General features: G+C 34.7%; 1 protein-coding gene across 1 annotated transcript; it reads left to right on the top strand.

Moving 5' to 3' along the window:
* The first annotated feature begins 17,257 nt into the window (after window positions 1-17,257).
* On the top strand, window positions 17,258-17,508 carry LOC136329007 (metallothionein-1A). The gene has a single exon (XM_066264965.1). It carries the CDS (start codon window positions 17,310-17,312, stop codon window positions 17,493-17,495), a length of 186 nt encoding a protein of 61 aa, XP_066121062.1. The 5' UTR covers window positions 17,258-17,309; the 3' UTR covers window positions 17,496-17,508.
* The last annotated feature ends 7,955 nt before the right edge of the window (window positions 17,509-25,463 follow it).

Raw genomic sequence — 25,463 nt, 5'->3', positions numbered from 1 at the left:
CTTCCTAGAGTTTTATGGTTTTAAGTTTTATATTCAAGACTTTCACCATTTTGAGTTAAATTTTTTGTATTGTGTAAGAGAGTGGTAGTGTCATTAATTTACATGTGTTTGTCCAGTTTTTCCAAAACTTTTATTCAAGAAAAGTTTTATTTTATTTATTTTATTTTTTAAAAAAATTTTAAAAATTTTATTTATTTTATTGCCAATTCTTGCTTTCTTTGTTATAGACTGATTAATTTGCCATAAGTGTGTAGGTTTATTTTTGGTGATACACATTTTTTAATCCTCAAAAAACTCCATGAGACATGTATTATTATCACTATTTTACAATGAAACTGAAAAAAAGGGCTTTATGCATTTATCACATCATAACTGCACTATTAAATGTTAATGTTTTAAAGGATTATGTTAGTACCTCCATACACACATGCACACAAAGATCTATAAAAACTGTTAGGAGAATGGCACCAATAAAGTGTTGGTTTATGAGACACAAGAAAATCTAAGATAGTCAATTTCTCCAGTGAGATCTAGTTTAATTTTTATCATGGAAATGTTAAGTGACTTTACTATCTGATTTACAAAACTGTAATATACAAATGTGATGCTAGAGGCTTGCAAATTCCCTGTTTTTAAAATAGTCTGTACTACTTTCTTTCACTGGTATAGATGAAGAAGATTATCTAAAGAAAAATCACAAAGAATTGATTAGTTCAGTACTTTTGGGCAGCCTGCAGAAAATGAAGTTACAGAAATCACTCAGCCTACACATGGGAACTTTCTTGTATACTAGGAAGGACTTTTGTGTTATATTCATTTTTTCTCTGACTTGTATTTTGTGTATTCATACACTAGTATTTCTGTATTCATATACTAGTGTCTTCAAACTATAATGGATGAAAGATTGTTAACTGTAGTTGATTAAAAAAATTCTTTTGGTTAAAATCTATAATAGAATAAAGAAACCTGTTTAACTAGTTTAATAATTTAAATAATAATTTAGCCAGAGAAAAAACTTTCTACATGGTATATTTACTAAAATTCCTTAACATTATTGTGAGGAGTACACTTCTTGATCAGCAGAGTACAGGTTTTTAAATTTTATTTTCTGTTCTTACCTATCATTTGCAACACTTTGTGTGTACTATTATCTTAGATACTAATTACATAAGAAAATTTCTAGACTTGAAAGCCATAAAATAAAAATACCAAGAGTCATCAATACTATTCTGTTTCTTTGATCTTTAAAAGAATAAGTCAAGATGGAGTACTGCCTGCTGAACATTCATACTCACTGAAAAAGAGGATAACCAGGAAGGATCAAATAGGTCACGTAGGAGACTATATTATAAAAGGCTTAAATTGTTGCTCTACTTTCCAGTGTTAACTTGTATTTTCCTGTAGCAAAATATATTTCTTACTCTCATATTCGAAAGAAGTATTTGATGTTGTTTCACCTTTGAACATTTTAAGACTAGGTGAGAAGGTGTTAAGTGGAAACTAGCTAAGAAGGAAAACATGATCATTCTCTGACACGTATTTAAGAAATTTCTTCTGGCCTGCAGAAAACTTTTATCTAATTCCAGATTTGTACTATCTGTGACCATGCCATCTCTTGTTCATCCTTAATCCTCACCATTTCTCTTCCCACAATAAATTAAGTAAATTCAAGCATTGGGTAATAGTGGGGATAGGATTAGTTCATGAAATCAGGTTCCTAGAATCAGTTATAACAAATGGTAACCCAGTGGAAAGGCACAGTATATCAAATGTGTTTTTTATAAATATAATCGAAAATAGAACAAATAAAATAGAGAAAGTAATGTGGGTACAATATTTCAGCCTAACTGGTTGGTTTCTATTATATGCTTATTTGATTATTTTTTATACGTAAATCCTTTGAAATATTGCAGATTAAATTTTACAGAATGTTAAACGTATGTGAAAATAATCTAGAAGAGCCGAAATAAAATTTCCATCTTGATAGTAAAAACATTGTTATGGTGCGTTATTATTGTCAATTACTTGAAGAAGGAGAATGGCTAATTTTAGTCTATTACACAATTTGAAGTTTTTTAAAATTGAATTTATTAGACTGACACTTGTTAACATAATTATACAAGCTTTAGGTGCCCAATTCTACAACACATCTCTGTACACTGTATTGTATGTTTACACCTTCATTCGTCACCATATATGCTCCTATACCCCCGTCTACCTCCCCAACCTTGGCAATCACCACACTGTTGTTCATGTTCATGAGGTGTTTTTTTGTCCTTTTTTGCTCTATATCTACACCGCCCTCACCTATCCTCCACCCGCAAAAGCTGTCAGCCTGTTCTCTTGTCAGCCTGAATCTGTCTCTGTTTTGCTTGTTAATTCATTTTGTTCACTAGATTCTACCTATGAGTGGAATCATATGGTACTTGTCTTTCTCTGATTGGCTCATTTTATTTAGCATAATGATCTCCAGATTCATCATGCTGTCACAGAAAGAAAGATTTTCTTCTTTTTTATGACCACATAGTATTTTGAAGGAACACAGTCCTACACTGTTTTCTAGAAATGGATGCTGCTTCTTTTTTTTTCTTTTAATTCTTCTCTATGAAGTTGGAGCAGAAAGAGAAAGAAGGAGTGAATACAATGCCATAATCACATTGATGCGTGAGCTCAGAGGACTATCAGTTTCTCATGAGAACTGTGTCACTTTTCTAGTGACTGCTGAAGATAAATTTTTTCCTACCCAATAGGAAATCTCAAAGAGTTGTCAGAGTTGATTTCCTTGTGTCTAAACCTATAAGCTCATTTCTTTTGTCAGCTAGGATGCATCTACCAACAATTTCACAGCTTACTTCACACTGCTGTTGCTCAGTACAAAAGTCACAGAAAAGTTTTAAGGGAAGAGGGAATTTATGATCTTATTAAAGAAAATTTAAAAACACAACCTTAACCCATGTTTTAAACAAAGATTTAAACTAGATTTATGTCTGATTAGTAGAATGCAGTGAGACTATTGCAGTGATTTTGCTATTGATCTCATAAATTTTCTAGGAAGAACCTGAAGGGGCAAAGCACCTTGGCTAAAACACAATATAGTTCTCCATGAAATAAAAGTTTCTGAGGTAAACATTTAGGATCCTTTTGAAAATGTGATTATGTATCATATTTTGTCTACAACTTTATTATTACCATGCATTCCACAAAGTATAAACAAAGTTAGTGTAGGTCAAGGGTCCCCAAACTACAGCCTGCGGGCCGCATGTGGTCCCCTGAGGCCATTTATCCGGCCCCCGAGTTACGGCTAACAGTGACAAATATGGAACCGGACATTGACCATCTCATTAGCCAAAAGCAGGCCCATAGTTTCCATTGAAATACTGGTCAGTTTGTTGATTTAAATTTACTTGTTCTTTATTTTAAATATTGTATTTGTTCCCATTTTGTTATTTTACTTTAAAATAAGATATGTGCAGTGTGCATAGGGATTTGTTCATATCTTTTTTTATAGTCCGGCCCTCCAACGGTCTGAGGGACAGTGAACTGGCCCCCTGTGTAAAAAGTTTGGGGACCCCTGGTGTAGGTACAGATAGTATGACACTAGGTATCTAGGTAAAGATATTTACATAGACTTAAAAGTAGATTAAATAATGTCAATAAACTAGTAGTCTTTTTCTTTTTCTAGAAAGAATATAGACAAACTCATTTACCAAAAAGTAAATTCACAGAAATCAAATATACCATTTAAAAGATTTGCATAGTGTTAGAGGAAAAAATCAGATTCTTGTCAAAATACTGAAAAACCAGTGAAGTAAGGGAGTTGAGGGAATACCAAATGAAGTAAAAACAACAGATGGGAAAAATTCCAGGTTTGGGAGATTCATGAACTGAAACTGGGTTGCAGTGAACTGAATATACCTTTTGGTTTGACTATCAACCTGACCAGCATGAATAGTCAAGTAACGGGCCCTGTACCAATGACCTTGGCCTGCGCTTCATAGGTTTCCACCCTGTCAGCTTTCCTCACCCACTTCTAGTTTAGAAGAATAACAGAAATGCTTTGTTGTTCTTTCTGGGTGTCTTTCCTTCTCTGACTCCTTTTCCAAATTTCCTAAATGCCTCTTTGATCCTGGTTCAATTTTCAGTAAATACATGTTGCTGGAGGAACAAAAAAAGTGAGTTGTGTGCTTAACTATGTTATTTCTTCTACTGTACAGCTTCTTTATCTTGCAAATAATATTTGAAGAAGATTTTCTTTGTTCTTACAGTTTTTATTATTAGTTCTTTGTAAAGCAGTCGATTTTATTAAATGCTCTTAGCAAGTAGAGGATTTTTTTCACCCTGTGTCTTAGAATTGGCTAAATAAAACCCATTATGAAAGATTTTTTTTGCTAATGAATTTTTAATTATTAACACTCATCTCTTGAATGCTTCAGTAATGTATTTCTGAAATCAATGAGGTTGAGATTTTGAACACATTGGCTATGCTTTTGATATTTTAAAGAAGTTTTAAAAATACCAGGGTTCCAGAAGGCCTAGCCTTTACAGAGTAGTCAAGTACATTAATCACTAATAAAAAAAACCTAATCTGTGGGTGGAGTGCAGAGCGCATGCATTCCTAGCAGCTATGGCTGATGCAATGCTGTGAGAACACTCCAGCTCCCAGAAGCCTCCTGGGCACACCCAGGAAGGAAGCTTGCCCGCTATAAGGAAGTGACTTAGCGCCAACCACACAGCATGTATACAAGCTAGTTTACTTCCTGAATAAAGTGGATCTGCGTCACTGAACCTGGTCCCCGGAATCGGGTGTTTGCGTCTCTGTTGTCCTCACCCCCAGCAGGACTTGTCCACAACTGGCACCCAACATGAGGCAAGGACCTAACCAGCATCCAAGGGACAGGTGAGTGACCCTCTGCAATGGGAAACCTTCTCCCCCACACTTGAGCCCCGCAGGCTCGAGCCCTGCACACTCTATTGCAGAGTAGGCGAGTCAAAGTTTGTGAAAAGGATCCCTGTACTTACTGGGAGATTCTCTCTGGTCTCAATCCCTGGATTGAGGACGCACCCCTCTGGGACCCAGATACTTGGGCCTGAACTCCCCAATGCGTTCCTTTGGCCGAGGTGCATGGGGGGCAAACCTTCCCTCTCGGACTCACTCCTGCCTTATTGGCAATACACGCCTGCTTGACCGGTGCTCCTGCTGGGGACCCTCTGCCGGTCCCTAAGGACCTACAGGCTACTCCTCTTTCAGAGGAACCCCTACCTCCCTATTTGCCCCCTTCCACTGAGGAGGAAAGTAGTTTAGCCTCCCAGTTTGACAAAATCACAGCTGAGCGCACAGAAACGAAACCAACTGAATTGCCTAACGTGCATCAGCTCTGCCACCGGGATAAGCAGAAGTCGCTACTTCCGCATTCCCTGCCGGGGCTCAATGCCCCACCCCAGCCTCTCAGACGCCATTTTCTCCAACACATGTTCCAGCTGCAGACCCATGGGCCAGCCTATACGCCCCATGTGTCTTTTTTCTTTCTGTCTATCTTAACTTTTTTTCTGTATCTCTTGCTCTCTCTCTCCCTTGCCTCTCTCTCTGAAATGATGCTGAAAAGACCCAGCCACAGCATAGTGGCAGGGATCACACCCTCTTCTAATGCACGGGAGAGGTTCTGCTTGTGTTTTTCAGCCAATTTGGATCCCAGGAACCCCCCAACCTGCTTGACAGGGTTTCTTGGGCACCCACTAAATGGTTCAGTCTTCACCCGACCAAAGCCACAGCCCTGGCCTTCTCCACACTGACTACACCTGAGGGGAGGAGGTCCTCTGCACTCCAGAAGAAGACCTCACAACCAGCATGTGTGCCCCATCACCTGGGGGAATGTGGAGGCTTTGGCGGGGCGGGCCCAGAGAATTGCCCCTGACGGGGCCCCCAGACCCTGGTGCTCTGTTCTTGCTTATGTGTGCTATAGTAACCACTGACTCCCAGACGCAGGCTTCAGCAGCCTGGGGCTCGAGCCCAGCAGTGCGAGCTGGTGTTTTCAGTTTGTCTTTGGAGAATGATGATAATTAGGCTGGAGTTGCGATTCGCAGACTCCAGAAGGTAAATGGCGGCAGCTGCGGTGGGAGGATGAACGGAAGCCAGGCTTGCAATGCCGAGTGGCTGCTGGAACTGCAGGGAGTGCCTGCTAAGGCACTGGTGGGTTCACTGAGATTTTGGGACATAGGGGTGAATGCCATCATGCTCTCCAGAGCAGAGATGGAAATGCTGACTGCCATTGCCATGTGCTCCTCTTTGGGACAGTGTAAGACCTGCCAGGATGGCAAGGATGAGGGGAGTGGCTGAGGCCTCATGTGTATGGACTGATTTCCTGAACTATGGCCCGAGTGAGCACTGGCTCCTTTGTTGGATGGACTTATGGATTTTGGACAATGTGAAATACCCTGATAAGGGGGGGTGGGGGTGGCTTTGCTGGAGGCCCTTCCCCTGCCCCAGGAAGCTTTTCCCATGGCTAGAAAGAAGATCGAGGACATTTTGTGCTTTTGGCAAAGTGCTCAGAGACTGGTGAAGTTGAAATTATATGATTTGTCATGTTGCTGTAATTTGTGTAATGTGCCTTGCAACCATATGCAGTATGCAGCCCATGGCAAGCCATCTGTTCCATGTTTGGATGCTGGGACCTTTGTGGGAAGGGGGCGTGTATGGACCTACATCCATTTTTTACAATCAAAATGGAACTGTGTTTAATGGCACCTAGAAAGTCTCTGTAACACAATGGGAGGGAAATGACATCCCAACCCCTAGGAGGAATCCCCTGTTTAAGACCCCCATTCTATTTCCTAACTAGTCAAACATTACAGAAGCTTGCCTCATTGTTTAATCCAGCTAATCTATTAGCATATAGTATAATAGGTATTATAGTTGTTTTAGTTCTACTAGGGTTCCATTGCATAATGTGTAGCATTCAGAAGCTACAACAGCAAGCTGTCATTCATCTAGTCCAATTGGTCTTAATTAAAAAAAAAGGGGAAGTTGTGGGTGGAGCACAGACTGCATTCTTAGCAGCTGCAGCTGATGCAATGCTGTGAGAATACTCCAGCTCCCAGAAGCCTCCTGGGCACACCCAGGAAGGAAGCTCGCCCGCTATAAGGAAGTGACTTAGTGACAACCACGCAGATCCCTGATCTTTTCAGCCATTGGCTATGAAGGACACGCTGTAACATCCTATTGGCTGAACCCATGTATATAAGCTAGCTTACTTCCTGAATAAAGTAGATCTGCATCACTGAACCTGGTCCCCGGAGTTGGGTTTTTGCATCTACGTCATCTTCACCCACATCAGGACTTGTCCACACTAATCTTTTTGGTGTGTACCTCTTCAATGTTCATTGATCAGCACAGAGCATTATGGAACTCACTAGGTGAAGAATGTTCTATTGAGTGTTTCAGAAATCAATATGCAAATTTTTAAAATGGAAATGTAGTCAAGAAGACGTAGATCAGGGGAAATCTATTTGCAATACACTTGCTATTTGCAAGTCAGGAATCATGAGCCTTGATACAATAAATAATAATAATCTGATTATTTAACAGATTAGCCCTGAGATGCTTTTGCACTTGGATAAACTCAAGCTACTTTGATAAACATAAATGTTTATTAAATCTTAAATTATGGCTTATAATCTTGTGTCTCCAAATCTAGAACTGAAACTATTTCTGATGTGAATAAAATCAACATGGAAATTTATCAAATCAAGCACATGTAGGATTCCACAAATCAAAGAGATTAATCATTTCAACATATCTGTTCTCAGGAGGACAGTTTGGGCCCTGGGCCAGAGTGACGAGGACACTACCATTAGCACAGATTAAGGAAGGTAGGAGAAATGGACACAAAGCAGTGAAGGAGAACACTTTATTCCCAATCAATATTGCACATGATGTTAATCCAAGGGTTTTTGTCAAGTTTTTGGTGTTTAAGGCTCCAGTGAAAGGTAGAAATAAAAAGTGTGAACCAAGTTTAGGATTGTTGCCCTTATTTTGAGGTGTTTATTCTTCTAAATTGGACCAGAAAGCTCAAAGTGACCTGAAAAACAATGACAGTCTGATATTTTGATGACAATAATGTCAAGGAGTTACTTGTCAAGGACTGGTTGATACTAGCAAACTGTTATAGCACCTATGAAGCACAGTATTTGAGGTTTTGTGTATACAACAACATAAGTAATATATATACCTAATGAATATATGAATACGTTATATATAATAAAGAATATCATGTAAATCAATCTTTATCACTATTTACATATTTTTTTATTTTCTTTTTTTCTTCTTTTGCCAAGCATGCAGTTCAATTTTAAGTTAACTATACAAATAATGTGACTTCTTTAAAAATATTAATAATTTTTCTTTTAGTAAAGTTTTCACTTAATGAGTGGCTTCATATTCATCATAACAACCTGATGCTTTTTTTAAAAATTTAAATTTTTTTTTTTTTTTTTTTTTACAGAGACAGAGAGAGTCAGAGAGAGGGATAGACGGGAACAGACAGACAGGAACGAAGAGAGATGAGGAGCATCAATCATTAGTTTTTTGTTGCGACACCTTAGTTTTTCATTGATTGCTTTCTCATATGTGCCTTGACCCTGGGGCTACAGCAGACCGAGGAACCCCTTGCTCGAGCCAGCGACCTTGGGTCCAAGCTGGTGAGCTTTGCTCAAACCAGATGAATCCGCACTCAAGCTGGGGACTTCGGGTTCTCGAACCTGAGTCCTCTGAATCCCAGTTCGATGCTCTATCCACTGCACCACTGCCTGGTCAGGCACAACCTGATGCTTTTGAATATGTATTTTATTTAATGCATACAATAACATTGAGATAAGGATTCTTGATCAGGTTTATAAATTTGTTCAGATTATAAATCTGTCACTGAAAGAAATTGATAATCATGTAGCCAGAATTTGCACACAGTTCAATCTCATATGCTAAGTTAATGTGCCCATCCATGTAATATGAATGTGCCTGTATGTTATATACACACACATAGTGCCATTGTATTTCTCTCTGAACTCTATAACTTTAGTGTAATCAATAAAGTATTGTAATTGGATTTAAGCTGCTCTAGTTCTTACTTCTGAATTACTGACTGAAAATCTGTTGGAAAGAAGAAGTGACATCCTGGGACCTCAAAGAAGAATAATGAGGATCTCAATATATGTAAAAGCTAAAAAAACAAAACAAGAAGAAAATGGAGCTCATAGATAGAGAACAAATTGATGGTTGCCAGAAGTAGGGGTGGAGGGAGGTGATGGAAATGGGTAAAGGGAGCCAAAAGGTACAAATTTTCAGTTATAAAATAAGTCATGGGGATGTCATGTGCAGCATGGTGACTATAGTTAGCAATACTGTATTGCATATTTGAAAATTGCTAAGAGAATTAATCTTAAAAGTTCTCATCATTTGAAAAAAAATTATAACTATGTATGCTGATGTATGCTTACTAGACTTATTCTAATTGTCATTTTGTAATATATACACATATCTAATAATTATGATGTGTACCTGAAACTAAAATAATGTGAGTCAATTATACTTCAATAAAAAAAAACAGTAATGAGGAAGTCACTTGTTCTATCCATGATGATATACTTTAGAACCCAGTCTTTGTAGAAGCCTAATTACCGACTAGAGATAGATATTAAATATATAAATACCTAATATTTAATGGGGCCTAATTTACTCCAGTCCTGGTCAATCTGTGTAATATGGTTTCCAGCCAGTTTCGGTCATTTATCTGGTTCCCTTACATATCTGGGTAAATACTGTTTAGTCACTATTTCTTAAACTTGCTCTTTAAAAAATATATTGTTATTGTCTTTTGCTCAAGCACTTCCTTTTAACCTAAAACTCCCTCTTTACATTCCCATCTATTGAAATTCTTTTTTTGTTTGTTTTTTTATTTTATTTTATTTTTTTATTTTTATTTATTTATTTTTTAATTATAATTTTATTTTTTTAATGCGGTGACATCAATAAATCAGGATACATATATTCAAAGATAACATGTCCAGGTTATCTTGTCGTTCAATTATGTTGCATACCCATCACCCAAAGTCAGATTGTCCTCTGTCACCTTCTATCTAGTTTTCTTTGTGCCCCTCCCCCTCCCCCTTTCCCTTTCCTTCTCCCCCCTCCCCCCGTAACCACCACACTCTTATCAATGTCTCTTAGTCTCACTTTTATGAAATTCTTTTTGTTCTCAGCTGGCTCAACCATTGCCTTGAAGTTTTCCACAAGAGCCAATTAAGGGTATAGTTCTTTAATTTTTGAATGACTTGGCATTTTATCTTATCATTTCATTGCTTATCTATTGTATTTTTCACTTTGGTTATTTACACACATTTTAAAATCTTCTGGAGGTAAAGCTTCTTGCTTCATTTGTCTTTGTATTTACCGTAGCTCTTACCTCCCAGAGCCCAGCATATATTTACTGAATAAAGGGTGATTGAGGAATGAAAACACAAGCAATATTTACAATAATTGCAAACCAGGTAGGGCAAAGAGTATTTTTCACTATAACCATACGAAGGCCCAGACAAGTTAAGCATTTGTTCAAGGTCCCTTGGCTAGTGAGTCACGTTGCTGTGATTAACAGATTAGGGTCTTCTGACTTCTTGTCCACCATGCTTTCTCCACTAAACCACTTCTCTGAGTCATACCAGTTACAGAAAATCATCAACTATGCCAAGTTTTTATTATTTTCTTAATATGATATGGTTAGGAATATTGCAGAAGATGACCCTTCTTTTTTTTAAACTATACTTACTTATATTTCTCCCCAAATTGTTTTATATTTTACACTTTAATAAATTTCCTACTTAGACGAAAACACATAGGATCAACTTCAGTATATAAAATTTAGCAAAGGGTATTAATTGGTTAAGGTAATGAAATTTTTTTAATTGTATATATGCATCCTACTTAGATGAAAACACATAGGATCAACTTCTGTATATAAAATTTAGCAAAGGGTATTAATTGGTTAAGGTAATGAAATTTTTTAATTGTAAATATGCATATCTATTTCTTTTGTTTGTGAAGAAATTAGTTATGATCTTTAACCTTAAAGATTTCTGATTATTTTATTCTGTGAGTACAGTATATCTCAGTAAAAGTAATGTGCACTACAAAAATATTTATAGAAGATAATGATTAAAGACTAATGTTATCTTGTGCAAACCTCATTTCACTTTAGAAAACAGTCTTCACCTAGGGTTGTTAAAAAAAACCAGAACAAATACGCGATGATCAAATTTTGTAGTTTGCAATACAGGGGCTGCTTCTTTGTCACTCACTGGGGGGGGGGGGAGCTGAGCATTTGTGTACAAATATTAATAAACCTATTCCGCATCCATACTTTGTCTATAGGCTAAATATATAATATGATTCTATACATAAAATTTTTCCCCAAATTTAGATGTGTGGTTAATAAGATAATAATTCATTTAAAATGATTTATTTCTTATTAACATTTTGATATTTATTTCCTGGTAATTGAGTATTTAAAAGTACAGCTACCATCATGTAGATATAAGAGAAATGTTTTCTACTTAAAATAAAAATTTATGCCCCCTAAATATGATAAAACACTGTTATAGTTGAGGCCCATCATCTTATAGGTACAGAATTGAAGCTGCAGAGGGCTAAGTAAAACTCCTAAGAGTACACAGCTGGTAAGAGGCAGCCCTGGTTCAAGTGTTCTCTTTCCCAGTGTGGTGCTCTTCCTCTTTCATCTTTAGGTCTTTTAATAAGGTGAGTCTTGTTCTTAGGTTCTGTCATTTTAGTGCACTTACCTTTTCACTATTATTTTCCTGCCACTGAGAGATGACCACTTAAAGAATTCCTCCTTCCCCTCTTTGCTCATTTCTCTTTCTTCCTACTTTCTTGTTTTGTGTTTCATTAGGTCTTTTGTACCTGCAAAATTATTGACCTTTTAATTACAGAGGTAAACCATTAACAATTTATCCTGGATATGTGTATTTATGACCCTTTTGACACAGGGGAATTTGCTTTGTAGCTGGGGATCACAGAAGTTCTGTATCTCAAAAATGGACTTTACCATGACCCACATTGGTCAACAAACCATCTTTGAATAAAACTGAGAGAAAAAAAGCTTTATAAAACTTATCAAGTGCTTAATGCTGATATAGGTTCTATGACTTAACAGTAAGAAAAATGACTAAGTTAGACCAATAAGACACTAAATAACTAGAAACATAGCTGTGCATTATGAATAATAGTAGATGTATCAGAATAGTTTAGAAAGCATGAGCATACATTTGAGTTCACTTGAAAACATTTTCTAAGAAAACCTTTCAATGCATTTTTTTCTTTTACCTTTTTGTTTTGACATAGTTCCATAGAGAAAAGTTGCAAAAATAGTACAGAAATTTCCCATATTCACTATTTGCTTATAGAAACAAATGCTCTGACCTTTAAATACTTTAGTAGATATTCTCTAAAAATAAGAACATTTTCTTACATAGCAGAAAATAATCAAAATTAGGAAATTAAGACATTATAAGATAAGGGAGCTATAAACCAATATGTCTCATGAACATAAATGCAAAAATACAAAATATTGGTAAATTAATTCCAAAAAAGTGTTAAAGAGGTATACATAATGACCAGGAGGGATTTATCATAGGTATGCAAAACTAGTTCATCATTCAAAAATCAATTAATATAAATATAATTCATTATATTAAGAGACTAAAAATCATATGATCATAAAAATCATATTAATGATGTAGAAAAAGCACATCCATTATTGATAAAAACTGTAAGAAAACTTGGAACAGAGGAAAACTTTTCAACTTGATAAAGAACATATATATATATATATCCTATAGCTAATATTATTCATAATGGTGAGAAACAAAACTTTCTCACTAAGATTAAGTAGAAGGCAAGAATAGCCTCCTCACTACTCTTTGTCAACATCATACTGGAAGTTCTTGCTAGTGTAATAAGGCAAGAAAAGGAGATAAAAGATTCAGAAGAAAGAAACAAAACTGTCTTTGTTCACAGATGACTATTTATGTAGATAATCTAAAAGAAATAAACAAAAAATTCCTGGTATTTAGAAGCAATTATGGCAAGGATTATTGAATACACTGTTAATATATCTACAAAAGTCAGTCATTTTCCTATATACCAAAAGGGAACCAGTAGAATCTGAAATTAAAAACATAGTATCACTTACATTTGCATGCTCAATAGTGAAATACTTAGCTATAAAATTAACAAAATATGTATGAAAGTAATATAAAGGAAACTATAAAACTGTGATGAATGAAATCAAAGAAGCACTTAAAAAATGGAGTGATATTTTATATTCATGGATAGAAAGATTCTGTATTGTCAAGATATCAAATTTTCCCAACTTAATCTATAATTTCAATGCAATCCCAATCAAAACACCATCAAATAATTATCTGAATGTTGAAAAACTGATTCTAAAGTTTATATTGTGAGGTAGAAGACCCAAAGATATTGAAGGAGAACAAAGTTGGAAGGTTGATGCCATCCAACATTAGGACTTCCTATAAAACTACAATAATCAAGACAGTGTGATATTAACAAAAGCAAAGACAAATATGGAACAGAACAAAAAGCCTGACAATGGATTCCCATAAATATTGTCAACTGATCTTTGGTAAAGGACCAAAGCCAATACATTATGGAAAAGATAACCTTTTTAACAAATGGTGCTGGATTAACTAGAAATTTATATGCAAAATATTAAATCTAGTCACGGACCTTAAAATTCTTAAAATATAACACAAGAGGAAACCTAGATGACCTTCGGTATGGTGATACCTTTCTAAACACAACAGCGGTTTTTAACCTTTTTATACTTAGGGGCAAGTGAAAATAGAATTATTGTGGGAGCTTCTAGGGCATAAATAAAAACTATTATTTGTATTTGTGCATTATTTGATTATAATAAAATAAAATGAAAAATTCTCTAAAATAACCAGATGAATAATAAAAAAATATTTCTAATATAATACAACTGAAATTTCTAGAGAGAAATATTTAATTCATGTAATGCTTCAAAGATATCTAAGACAATCTCAATAGTATTTTCATTGATGATATTGGCTGATAAGTGGCAATCATCTTGAGCATAAGTGAATTCAACTAAGGTCATTGTGTTGATAATCCTCATACAACATCAGGGTGCTTAACTCTTTTGCAGATGAGCACAAAATTTCTGACAGACTGGCACTAGTCTGAGGACCAGTGGTTGAAAAACACTGAGATACAACATGAAATACATGATCTATGAAAGAGAAAATGATAAGCTGGACATTATTAAAATTAAAAACTTCTTCTCTGTGAAAGACAATGTAAAGAGAATGAAATATAAGCCACAGACTGGGAGAAAATATTTATAAAAGACACATCTGCTAAACTACTGTTATTCAAAATATATGAAACCTCTTAAAACTCAGCAATAAGAAAACAAATAATTAAATATAAAAAATTTAACAAACACTTCATCAAAGATGATATACAGGTGGAAAATAAGCATATGAAAAGATGATATATATAATATGTCCCAGAAAAATGAAAATTAAAGCAATAATGAGAAACCACAACATACCTATTAGAATGGCCAAAGTCCAGAACACTGACAACATCAAAAGCTGATGAGGATGTTGAGAAATAGGCCCTCTAATAAAATCTAATTCATTGCTGGTGGGATGCAAAATGATACAGTCATTTTGGAAGACAGTTTGGTGGTTTCTTACAAAACTAAACATACTTTTACTATATGATTTAGAAATTGTGCTCCTTGGTATATTTACCCAAGGAGTTGGAAAGTTATGTTCATAAACAAAATACAAAAAACCTGGATGTTTATAGTAGTTTTATTTACAATTGTCTAAACTTGGAAGCAACCAAGATGTACTTCAGTTGGTAAATAGATAGATTAACTGTGTTACATCTAGACAATGAAGTATTATTTAGTGCTAAAAAAAGTGAGCTAACAAGCCATGAAGACATGAAGAAACCTTATTGTATACTATAAAGTGAAAAAAGCCAATCTGAAAAGGCTACATACAGTATAAACTCCAACTGTATGATGTTATGGAAAAGGCAAAATTATGGTCACAATAAAAGATTGGTGGATGCCATTGGTTGGAGGAGAATGTAGATTTATAAGCAGAGTACAGGCAATTTTTAGGTCAATTAAAATATTATGTTTAATATAATAATGACTATATGTCAAAATACATTTTTCCAGACCTACAGAATGTGCAACACCAAGGATGAGTCCTAAGGTGAGCTGTGAACTTTGGGTGATTATTATGCATTAATGTAGGTTCATCCTTTGTAAAAATGTACCATTATGTTGAATGATAATGAAGGAGGCTATGCATGTGTAGGGACAGGGAGCATATGTAAAATCTCTGTACTTTTTTCTCAACTTTAGTATAAATTTAATAAGGCTCTAAAAAATTGTCTTAAAAATTAAGAAAATAATATCTAACCCAGAGACAATATTCAAATTTACATATTGTTGAAATAGTCTTGTATTATAACAAAAGAAAATCCCAGATCATTTTTACATTCAGTTACCATGTCTCTTTGGTTTTCTTTGTTCTGAAAAAAAAGTGTTCATAGTTATTAAATTAAAATATAATTTGCATATAAAATATACACAGAAGCTTAAGGGCTATATGACTAATTTTTACAAATTGTATATATGTATGCAATTGTCACCCAAAACACAAGATAACATATTCCCTCACCCCAGAAAAATGTTCTCTTGTACCCTTCTCTAGTCAATCCTTTCTCTGGTTTTAATACCACTGATTAATTTTGCCTATTTTTGGAAGTAACATAGGTGGAATACAAGGTTTTTTTTTCACTAAGCAAATGTTCTTGAGATTAATTCATGTATCAGAAATTTGTTCCCTTTTGATTGCTGAGTAATATTTCATTAAGCATTTATGTAATTGTTTTCTTCTTGATAGACATTTTGGTTTTTGGCTCATTATGATAAGCTGCTAAGAATATTCAACAATAAATCTTTTTGTTGATATATATCTTTTTAGTTTTCTTAGATACAAGGACTGGAATTGATGAAATTTAAGTATCTTTTTATGTGCTATTGACCATTTATATATCTTATTTTGTAAAGTGTCTGTTCAAGTCTTTTCCCATTTTCTAATTGCATATTTTTGTCTTTTTTATTGTTTTTATAAGTTCTTCATGTAATCAGTATATAAATCTCTTGTCAGCTAAATGATGACAAGTATCTTTTTCCCCCTCTGTGACTTGTCTTTTCATTTTTTTGTAGTGGTGTCTTTGGACCCAAAATACTTTCAAATTTTAATGAAACCCAAGCTTTCATTTATTTTCTTATTGTGTTGAATCTAAGAAATCCTTGCCTACTTAAAAGAAAAGATATATTTTTTTGTTTATTCTAAGAGCTTTTGGTTGTAGGTTCCATGTTAGGTTTATGAACTCTATTATTTTTTTGTATATGAGGTACAAAGGGCCAAGGTTTGTTCATTTACATATGAATACACAGTTATAAAGAACAGAAAGAAATCTACACTTAATTTTTGAAGACATTTGTACATTCCCATTGTTGGCCACTTGAGAATGGAGAAAATTCTTAAGACAAAATGAAACAAAAATACATTTTGCCAGTTCTTTAGGGCTTGAAACCACAAAGAACACATATAGGAACAAATATATATTGAATATTTTATTAAATTATAATTAAAAGAGAATTTAACATGTCATGAAAATAGTTTTTTAAAGTGTGTATTTTATCTAAAACTTTAAGCTCTTAAATAAAAATATTAAGCAATAAATATAAATTCATTTTAAACTGAGATTTGAACTTTAAAGTAATTTCACATCATTGTAGAAGAAGACCTTTTGGAGACCAATGTAAAAGATTTTTTTTATTTATTATGTCCCCCCCACCCCTTCCACACAAAATCCTAATCAATTTGGTAGCTTAAAAAAATTGAATAAATTTTTTTCTTTTTCTTAAAGTTCTGATACCTATGAAAATACAGATTTTTTTTTAAATAAATTTTTATTAATGGTAATGGGATGACATTAATAAATCAGGGTACATATATTCAAGGAAAACATGTCTAGGTTATTTTGTCATTAAATTATGTTGCATACCCCTCGCCCAAAGTCAGATTGTCCTCCGCCACCCTCTATCAGCACCAGAGCCTCTTCGCTGCTGGCTTTGGATCTCTCTGCTTCATCTCTGATTGAAATGGACCCCAACTGCTCCTGCCCAACTGGTGGATCCTGCACCTGTGCCGGCTCCTGCAAGTGCAAAGAGTGCAAATGCACCTCCTGCAAGAAGAGCTGCTGTTCCTGCTGCCCTGTGGGCTGTGCCCGTTGCGCCCAGGGCTGTGTCTGCAAAGGAGCATCGGACAAGTGCAGCTGCTGTGTGTGACCTCCGGGAGAGCCGCTCCCTGATGTAAATAACACAACATGTTCCCGTTTAAACCTGCCTTTTATTTTTTATTCCACTCTGACCCGTTTGCCACACTCTCTTTTCTATGAAATATGTGAGCGGTAATAAAAGTTGTTGACTGTCCTCTGAAAAAAAAAAATACAGATATTTTTTAAACTAATAATAATAACAGTAAAATTAACTTTTAATAGATGCTTATTATAGATCCAGGCTGTGTTAAGCATTCTGTGTGTATTTAAATTTTTTTAATTGAATTTATTAGGGTGACATTGGTTAATGAATTTATATAGGTTTCAGGTGTACAATTCTGTAATACATCATATATATATATATATTGTATTGTGTGTTCACCACCCTAGGTCAAGTTTTCTTTCATCACCATATGTCCCCCTTTACCCTCTTCTACTTTCCCACCCCCACAGATGTTTTAAGAACGTAATTTCAGAAATGACTTTATGTGTTTATCAATATTATCTGATCATAAGACAAACTGCCCAGATAAGTAGTCCTGATTAATCTTCCATGAAATAACTTTGCTTCAGTTTGGATTGTGAATATTAAATATACTAAAAAAGGTAGTATAAAATTTAACAATGAACAGGCAAAGCTAAGGTACATCTGATTCAAAGTATTTTTTAGACAATAAATTCAAGTAGACTTTATTATAAACTAATGTTTACATTAAGGCAAGAATACCAATGAAGAAAACTTTTGCAATGATTTTTTTCTATGCTCATTTTAACTTAAAATATTCACCAGTCAGGTAAAATTGGATGATCTTTTGTTCTAATAGTATTAAAAATAAATGAATATAAAACTGTTTACTTTATTTTTTATCTTTCTAAATAAATAATATCAATAAGTCAAGCAATAATCTACTTTTAAGTTAAAAATAATGTCATATGTCTGTATTGTTAAAATTAGTCAGAAGGTCATCAGACTTCTTTTCATTCATTGCTATGCAGGTTTTTCCCATGTTCAGCAGAAACTCTGAAAGAACTCTAAAATAGATATATTTAAAAATCTCATCTAGAATTGTATCTCATAACTTTTTGAAAACAATTTATTTCAAAGTTTAAATATCTTCATTGTAAAAATTTCTTACTTATGGCTAATAGATATTAATTTATGTATTTAACTGTTTACCAGTCTATATATGCTAATCTTTGATCTAAAGATAGAGAACATCTCCAGGAAATCCTTACTGAAGTATCCAACTGCCTACTCAACATCTCCACTTGAGTATCTAGCATATTAATCATATCCAAATCATAACTCCTGATTCTCCTATCACCCAGAAACTAGCCCATCCCAACTTTTTCTACCTCAGTAAATGAATACTCCAGTTTTTCAGTTGTTTAAGTTAAATCGTGCTTGACCTCACACTTTCCATTAAGTTCATCAGCACATCTACTGGCTCTTTTATCAAAATAAATCAGATTTTTACCTTGTGCCCGGATATTGGTTTCTCTGTCATTCTTTTTTTTTTTTTTTTTTGCATTTTTTTTCTGAAGCTGGAAACAGAGAGAGACAGTCAGACAGACTCCCGCATGCACCCCACCGGGATCCACCCCGCACGCCCACCATGGGGCGACGCTCTGCCCACCAGGGGGCGATGCTCTGCCCACCAGGGGGCGATGCTCTGCCCATCCTGGGCGTCGCCATGTTGCGACCAGAGCTACTCTAGCGCCTGAGGCAGAGGCCACAGAGCCATCCCCAGCGCCCAGGCCATCTTTGCTCCAGTGGAGCCTTGGCTGCCGGAGAGGAAGAGAGAGACAGAGAGGAAGGCATGGCGGAGGGGTGGAGAAGCAAATGGGCGCTTCTCCTGTGTGCCCTGGCCGGGAATCGAACCCAGGTCCTCCACACGCTAGGCCGACGCTCTACCGCTGAGCCAACCGGCCAGGGCGCTTCTCTGTCATTCTTGAGTAAACGTAACCAGGGTTTCTTGGAGAAATGGTTTATTCTAGAGCTGGGGCAGAGAAAATCTACAATGAACTTACAGTATCGTATAGTGACAAAAATTAAGAAATTTCTCATAAAATAAGAGTTCTGGGGCATGACAAAGGAACACAAGAGCCAACCTGAAAGAGTTCACAATTGTCAAAACTAAAATAATTTGAGCATAAAATAAATAATTTTATAATAGTTTATAACCCAAAGTATAGAATAAACATTTATGAGTTTATATCGATATAAATGAATGGTTGAATAAATACATAAATTAGTGAGAAGAGATCTTTCTTACATAATTCCAAATAATATACGAAAATACTTTTCCTTCCACAAGGTGGAATTTAATTCAAGCCACTCTTTCTTTTTAAGTGTGACTTGAAATTTATGACTTGTTTCCAAAGAATAGAGTGTGGGAAGATAATAACTTGGCAAACACTACTTTAACCAAATGATCTTGATAGACATCACCAGTTCTAAGTCATGTTGATATCTTGTACTCACTGATATGATGTGATAAGGGCACCTCAACTTCACCTCTGTGGTATTTTTCTTGATACTCACTGTCCCAGTCTTATCATGAAAAATACATTGGACAAACTGATATGGCAGGACCTTCTTTCTATAAAATACCTGATCAGTGTCCCTGAAAACTGTCAAGGTCATCAAACAAACAAACAAACAAACAGACAAATGATGAAATTGTCATAGGCCATAGGAGACTAAATGCAATGTAGTATTCTAGATTGGATCCTGGAAAAGAGAAAAGACATTAGTGGAAGAACCTGTGATTTGGACATAGATGAGATGTGATCGCATCCTCTCAACCCCTCATCAGCTGAGAGTGGGCATGGAGGACTTCCAAGTACATAAGATATTCACTATATTTATTTTTATGACAATCCGAAGGATGAATTCTTTATATTTTTAAACTCCCTTCGTGTACTGATGTTATGACATGAACCGAATACTGTTAAACAATCTGATTTTCCTTCATTTTACTTTAGTCTGCTCAGTGATGGCAGTGACTCACTAACCTTTTCACTTGACAACAATCTATACATCCAAGGCTTTAACATTTATTCCCAAATGATTCTAAATTCTTCCCGTCTATCTAGAAACCATTTATTTCTAGAGAAGCTGTGAAAAAAAATCCAATTTGGATTTTCATTATCATCAAATGATGTCTAAAGTACTCATAATAGTAAGAACTAAATATGGGGTCTAAGAGTCTAAAAGAAATATGGATGATTCTCTAAGAAGCAAGTAAAAGGAGAGCTGAGATAGTTTCAAAACCATGCAGGGCAACATAACCATTTCTATTTCAATTATAAGAATTAAATTTCATATTTCAGTCAAACTAAAAGTGACTTTCTGAAGAGGAAAAATATCATTTAGGTAGTTTCCTCTTAAATTCTCTATGACTTATTCTGATAGCATAGTCTAATTTAAAATTATAGCATAAGTAGAATGCTTTTATTCTTGGGTACGTTACGGTATGCCAGGTTTAGGAGAAATCGGTGACCAACTACCTAGTGAATTAGGTCATATAGTCAACCTGGAAGAAATCAATAATCACTCTTATCATTTATCCATGAAAATTATAATTCAATGAGATATAAATAACTAGGTTTATGTAAACTTACATTAGCAAAAAAAGCAGGAAAGTTCTGGACAACTCAGTTATAAGACACAATTGTGAGTTCTTATAACAAATTATGTTGTATTATTAAGGAGCTATCTGGTTTAATCAAATAAAATAAAGTTTTATGCAGACATTTTTTAAAAATTTTATTTTAGATTTTATTTATTTATTTTTAGGGAGAAAGAAGGGAGAGTGGAGCAGGAAGCATAAACTCCCTTATGTTCCTTGACCAGGCAAGCCCAGGGTTTTGAACCAGCAACCGCAGGATTCCAGGTCAACACTGTGCCACCACAGGTCTGGCTTGTGAATGATTTAATTTTCAGTTTGCAGTAGATTTTCCAATGATTTTCAGAACTAAACTAAATTATAATATAGGTGTGAGGGAAGGCTCAGAGATTAAAAATTGCTATTTAATGTACAATATAAACAAAAAGAAGGATGATTTATATTTAGAGTGAAGAAATGAATGGCAAAGATGCAGATACATGTTTGCTAAATTTAATTTGCTTTAATAACATCGCTTATTTTCTTAAGAAGAGCAAAATTATGTGGATTAAATTTCTAAATGATAGTACATTGGACACAATCTCTATTTCCATAATTCCAGAAAAATCCTGCAGAATTAGAGGTCTATGGAGTGTAGTTGGAGGTATACTTACTTATGAATAGAATATTGGAAAGGAATAAATAAGCTATCCTTACTTTCAGACGACTTGAATATCTACACACAAACCCCCAAAGACTCTACCAAGAAAATTCTTAAAAGCAATAAGAGAGTTTAGCAGGGTCACAAAGTATAATAAGGTCTGTACTAAAAAAAGTCACTCATATTTCTACAAACCAGCAATGAACAACTGGAATTTGAAACAAAAATTATTCCATTTATAAAAACACCTACAAAAATAAATCTTTGGGTAGAAACCTAATAAAATATAAACAGAATATATATGTTAAAAGCTACAAATATTAATGAAAGGAAAAAATTTAAGCTGTAGATTAATGGAGAGATATCCCTAATTTGATTTACAGATTCAGTGTAATCCTAATCAACATTTCAGTCAGCTATTTTACAGATGCAGATAAACTGATTCTAAAATTACATGGAAAGGCAAAGGAATTTAAATCACCAAAACAATTCTGAAGAGCAAGATTAAAGTTAAAGGACTCCCATGATCTACTTTCAAGATTTGCTAATGTAATTACTGTAGAGCTTCATAGTAAGGAAGGCGGTGTGGTTTTGTGAGGAAATGATAAATATGTTGACAGTGCTGGCTGCATGGGTGTGTGATCTGTGTGAACAGGACCCTGTCCTCAAAAGCATCCTATGTTTTGTTCATACTCTATTATCACAATTTTTCAGTTTTGAAATTATAATAATTTTTTAACGCAGAAGCTTACTGGACAAATAATATACAATCTAATTTAAATTACTTTGCTGCTTTTCAACTAAGTTTCAAATGGTGCTCCATAAAAAACCCCACATAATTAAAAATTCTATTTTCAGTGTTTTTCTACATATTACAGTTAAGGCAGGAGGAGAAACAAAAGAATCAAAAGGTTTTGTAATGGACCTGGGGTCCATTTTAATCTTCATATTTAGGTCTTAGACATTTTCATTTTGGAAAAATTCTACCAGGCAAATGCTGCAGTCTCATTTCACAGGACTTTTAGAAGTTTGCAAATTTTAGTTTTCACCTTAAGATTTTTGCTATAATTATTTCCCACCTCTACCATATTTTAAACAATACCTATTTTTTCCTGTAGCAAGAGTAACATGAGGTTTTCATATTTGAGATGTCACTTAGAAAGTGATGGTAGCAATTTCCTCCATTCAGGCTTCTTCACCATCACATCAAGATGTAGATCATGACATCATAGTAGGATAGCAGAGGCCCTGGGAAGACACTATGGTAGAAACAGTGCTATGTGTTCATTAAATTCATTCATTTTGTCCTAGCTATAGAAGACAACTAGATTTTTCAATCACTTGCAATTATTAGTGGAAACTAAGTCTTGTCAATCGAATGTCAACCAAAGCTATGTATATATGCCCTTCCAGGACTGGCTCTTAAAACCTCTTGCACAATTGTATGTATCTTTTTTCTCTCAAGTATTGAGGAAATATCATTGTCTAGGGCAGGGATCCCCAAACTTTTTACACAGGGGGCCAGTTCACTGTCCCTCAGACTGTTGGAGGGCCGGACTATAAAAAAAAAAACTATGAACAAATCCTTAGGCACACTGCACATATCTTATTTTAAAGTAAAAAAACAAAACAGAAACAAATACAATATTTAAAATAAAGAACAAGTAAATTTAAATCCACAAACTGACCAGTATTTCAATGGGAACTATGGGCCTGCTTTTGGCTAATGAGATGGTCAATATGCTCCTCTCACTGACCACCAATGAAAGAGATGCCCCTTCCGGAAGTGCGGCGGGGGCGGATAAATGGCCTTAGGGGGCTGCATGCGGCTCGCGGGCCGTAGTTTGGGGACCCCTGGTCTAGGGCAACCTTCGGAGTCATCTGTTGAAGACTATGGAGTCTTTGTCAGCTTCAGTCGCTGATTGTGTAGCCAAGGACTCCCTCTCCCCAGTTCCCTGCCACTTTGTATTGGACTGTTTTGTTAGCAAAGAATAAACCACTTTGGGTTCAACCATAGAGATTTGGTGAGGGGTTTTTGTAGCAGTTATTTACCACAATTATTCAGATTAATTGAAGCTTTTTATAAACAATTTGCCAATGAATGAAGCAATTTCAAATCATTAGCCAAAAAAAAAAAATTCTTCAAGTATATAAAACATTTAGATGACTTTATGAACTATTTTAATCCAAAACTTAAGAACACCAAGTTTTCTGTAAGTTGTGTTCTGATATAAGAAAATGGTATTGCCGTGTAGATTCCAAAGAGATAAATGCAGTGTGTATATCATTGATATTTTAGAGATGAGAAAGCTGAGGCATGGAGAACCTCCTACAATTTTATACCACTGGTAAGAAAGTAGTGTGTATGCAGATGTTGTTTGTGCCTGTAACCCCTAGACTGGTTCTTATTGCTAAAAGGTACTGTTTAGCAGTTGGGGAAATCATGGAGCTATTGAAAAGTCAACAACTACACTTCAATGGCTGTTAAAACACCCAAGAAGAGCAAATGATAACTCGAATCCTGTGATATATCATTTTTTGTAAACCATTCTTAGCTTCAAGTGATTACTTTTCAATGATTCATTAAGCATGAAGAACTGTGGTATAAAGTTTGAGTTTCAACACTTACAACAACTTTCCTGTAGATTTATCTGGAGAAACTGAGTCTTCCTTCTCCTGCAAATTGCTTTAGTGTTGCCAACTCAGAATAGCTCTATCCTTAGTGCACATTCAAAACAAATAAGCATTTTAAAATTGTCATACCAAAAATGATGAGCAAAACAGCAATTCAAATGCAGTGCATAGGCCAGAGACATATCAATCAGAAACATTACATTCATGCACAGTTAACTTCTGTTTTACCATTCATTTACTTTCTGTCTTATAAACATATCTTTTCTGGGCATTTAAAACAATAGCATAAATCTAATATGTAGATTTTAGATGTTAATCAATTAGGGAGAATATAAATCAATCGGGTGGGATTCATTTTTCTCCTCATTTTCTGATACAGTAACTTTAAATTCCTTCAGCACAAACAGAAATCTTAAGGAACTTATGGTTTTCAGTTGACACCAAAATATTAAATTATTTCATATTTCCAATATTGCCTAAGTCAAATATTGCAAAACAAATAAAAAAACAGGCTTAAAATTAAAAATTTATTTTTGTTTAACAAATGAATAACAAACTTTGTTATCTAAATGCCCTATTCTATAAACTGATTAGTTTTTATGTATAATGAATATAGAGAAAAATAATAAAAACAAATCTTGAATGAGGATTTCTGTCCAATTTGGATACACATTACTAATATAATCTAATTTGAATACAAATAACCTTTCATAGCAGAATACCCAGCCAATTTGCATTTATTCATCAAATATATATTTATTGTGCTCATTCTGTGATAGGTAGTATTTTAGGTAGTTGGAATACACTGCTGAAAAAACAAGGAGTCTAGCCTTCATGAAGCAAATTGAGAAAGTTTTCTTCCATGAACAATCCATTATAATGCCAGTGGAGAAAGTTTAAGCATATTAGCTTTTCATATTTTCTGCAAGAATGCCAAGCATGTGGTATTCTCACGTAATGATGTGTTAGGGAACATTAAACTACTGTGCTCCATTTTGTCTCCAATCAGTGACATGTCTGGTAACCATCTTAATTGCCTTTGGGATAATTAAATTATCTCTGGCTCATAAAA

Source organism: Saccopteryx bilineata, chromosome 3 (genome assembly GCF_036850765.1).
Source record: "Saccopteryx bilineata isolate mSacBil1 chromosome 3, mSacBil1_pri_phased_curated, whole genome shotgun sequence".
NCBI classification, from domain to species: domain Eukaryota; kingdom Metazoa; phylum Chordata; class Mammalia; order Chiroptera; family Emballonuridae; genus Saccopteryx; species Saccopteryx bilineata.
Note: the sequence above shows the minus strand (reverse complement) of the source record. Positions and strands in the feature narration are given on the sequence as shown.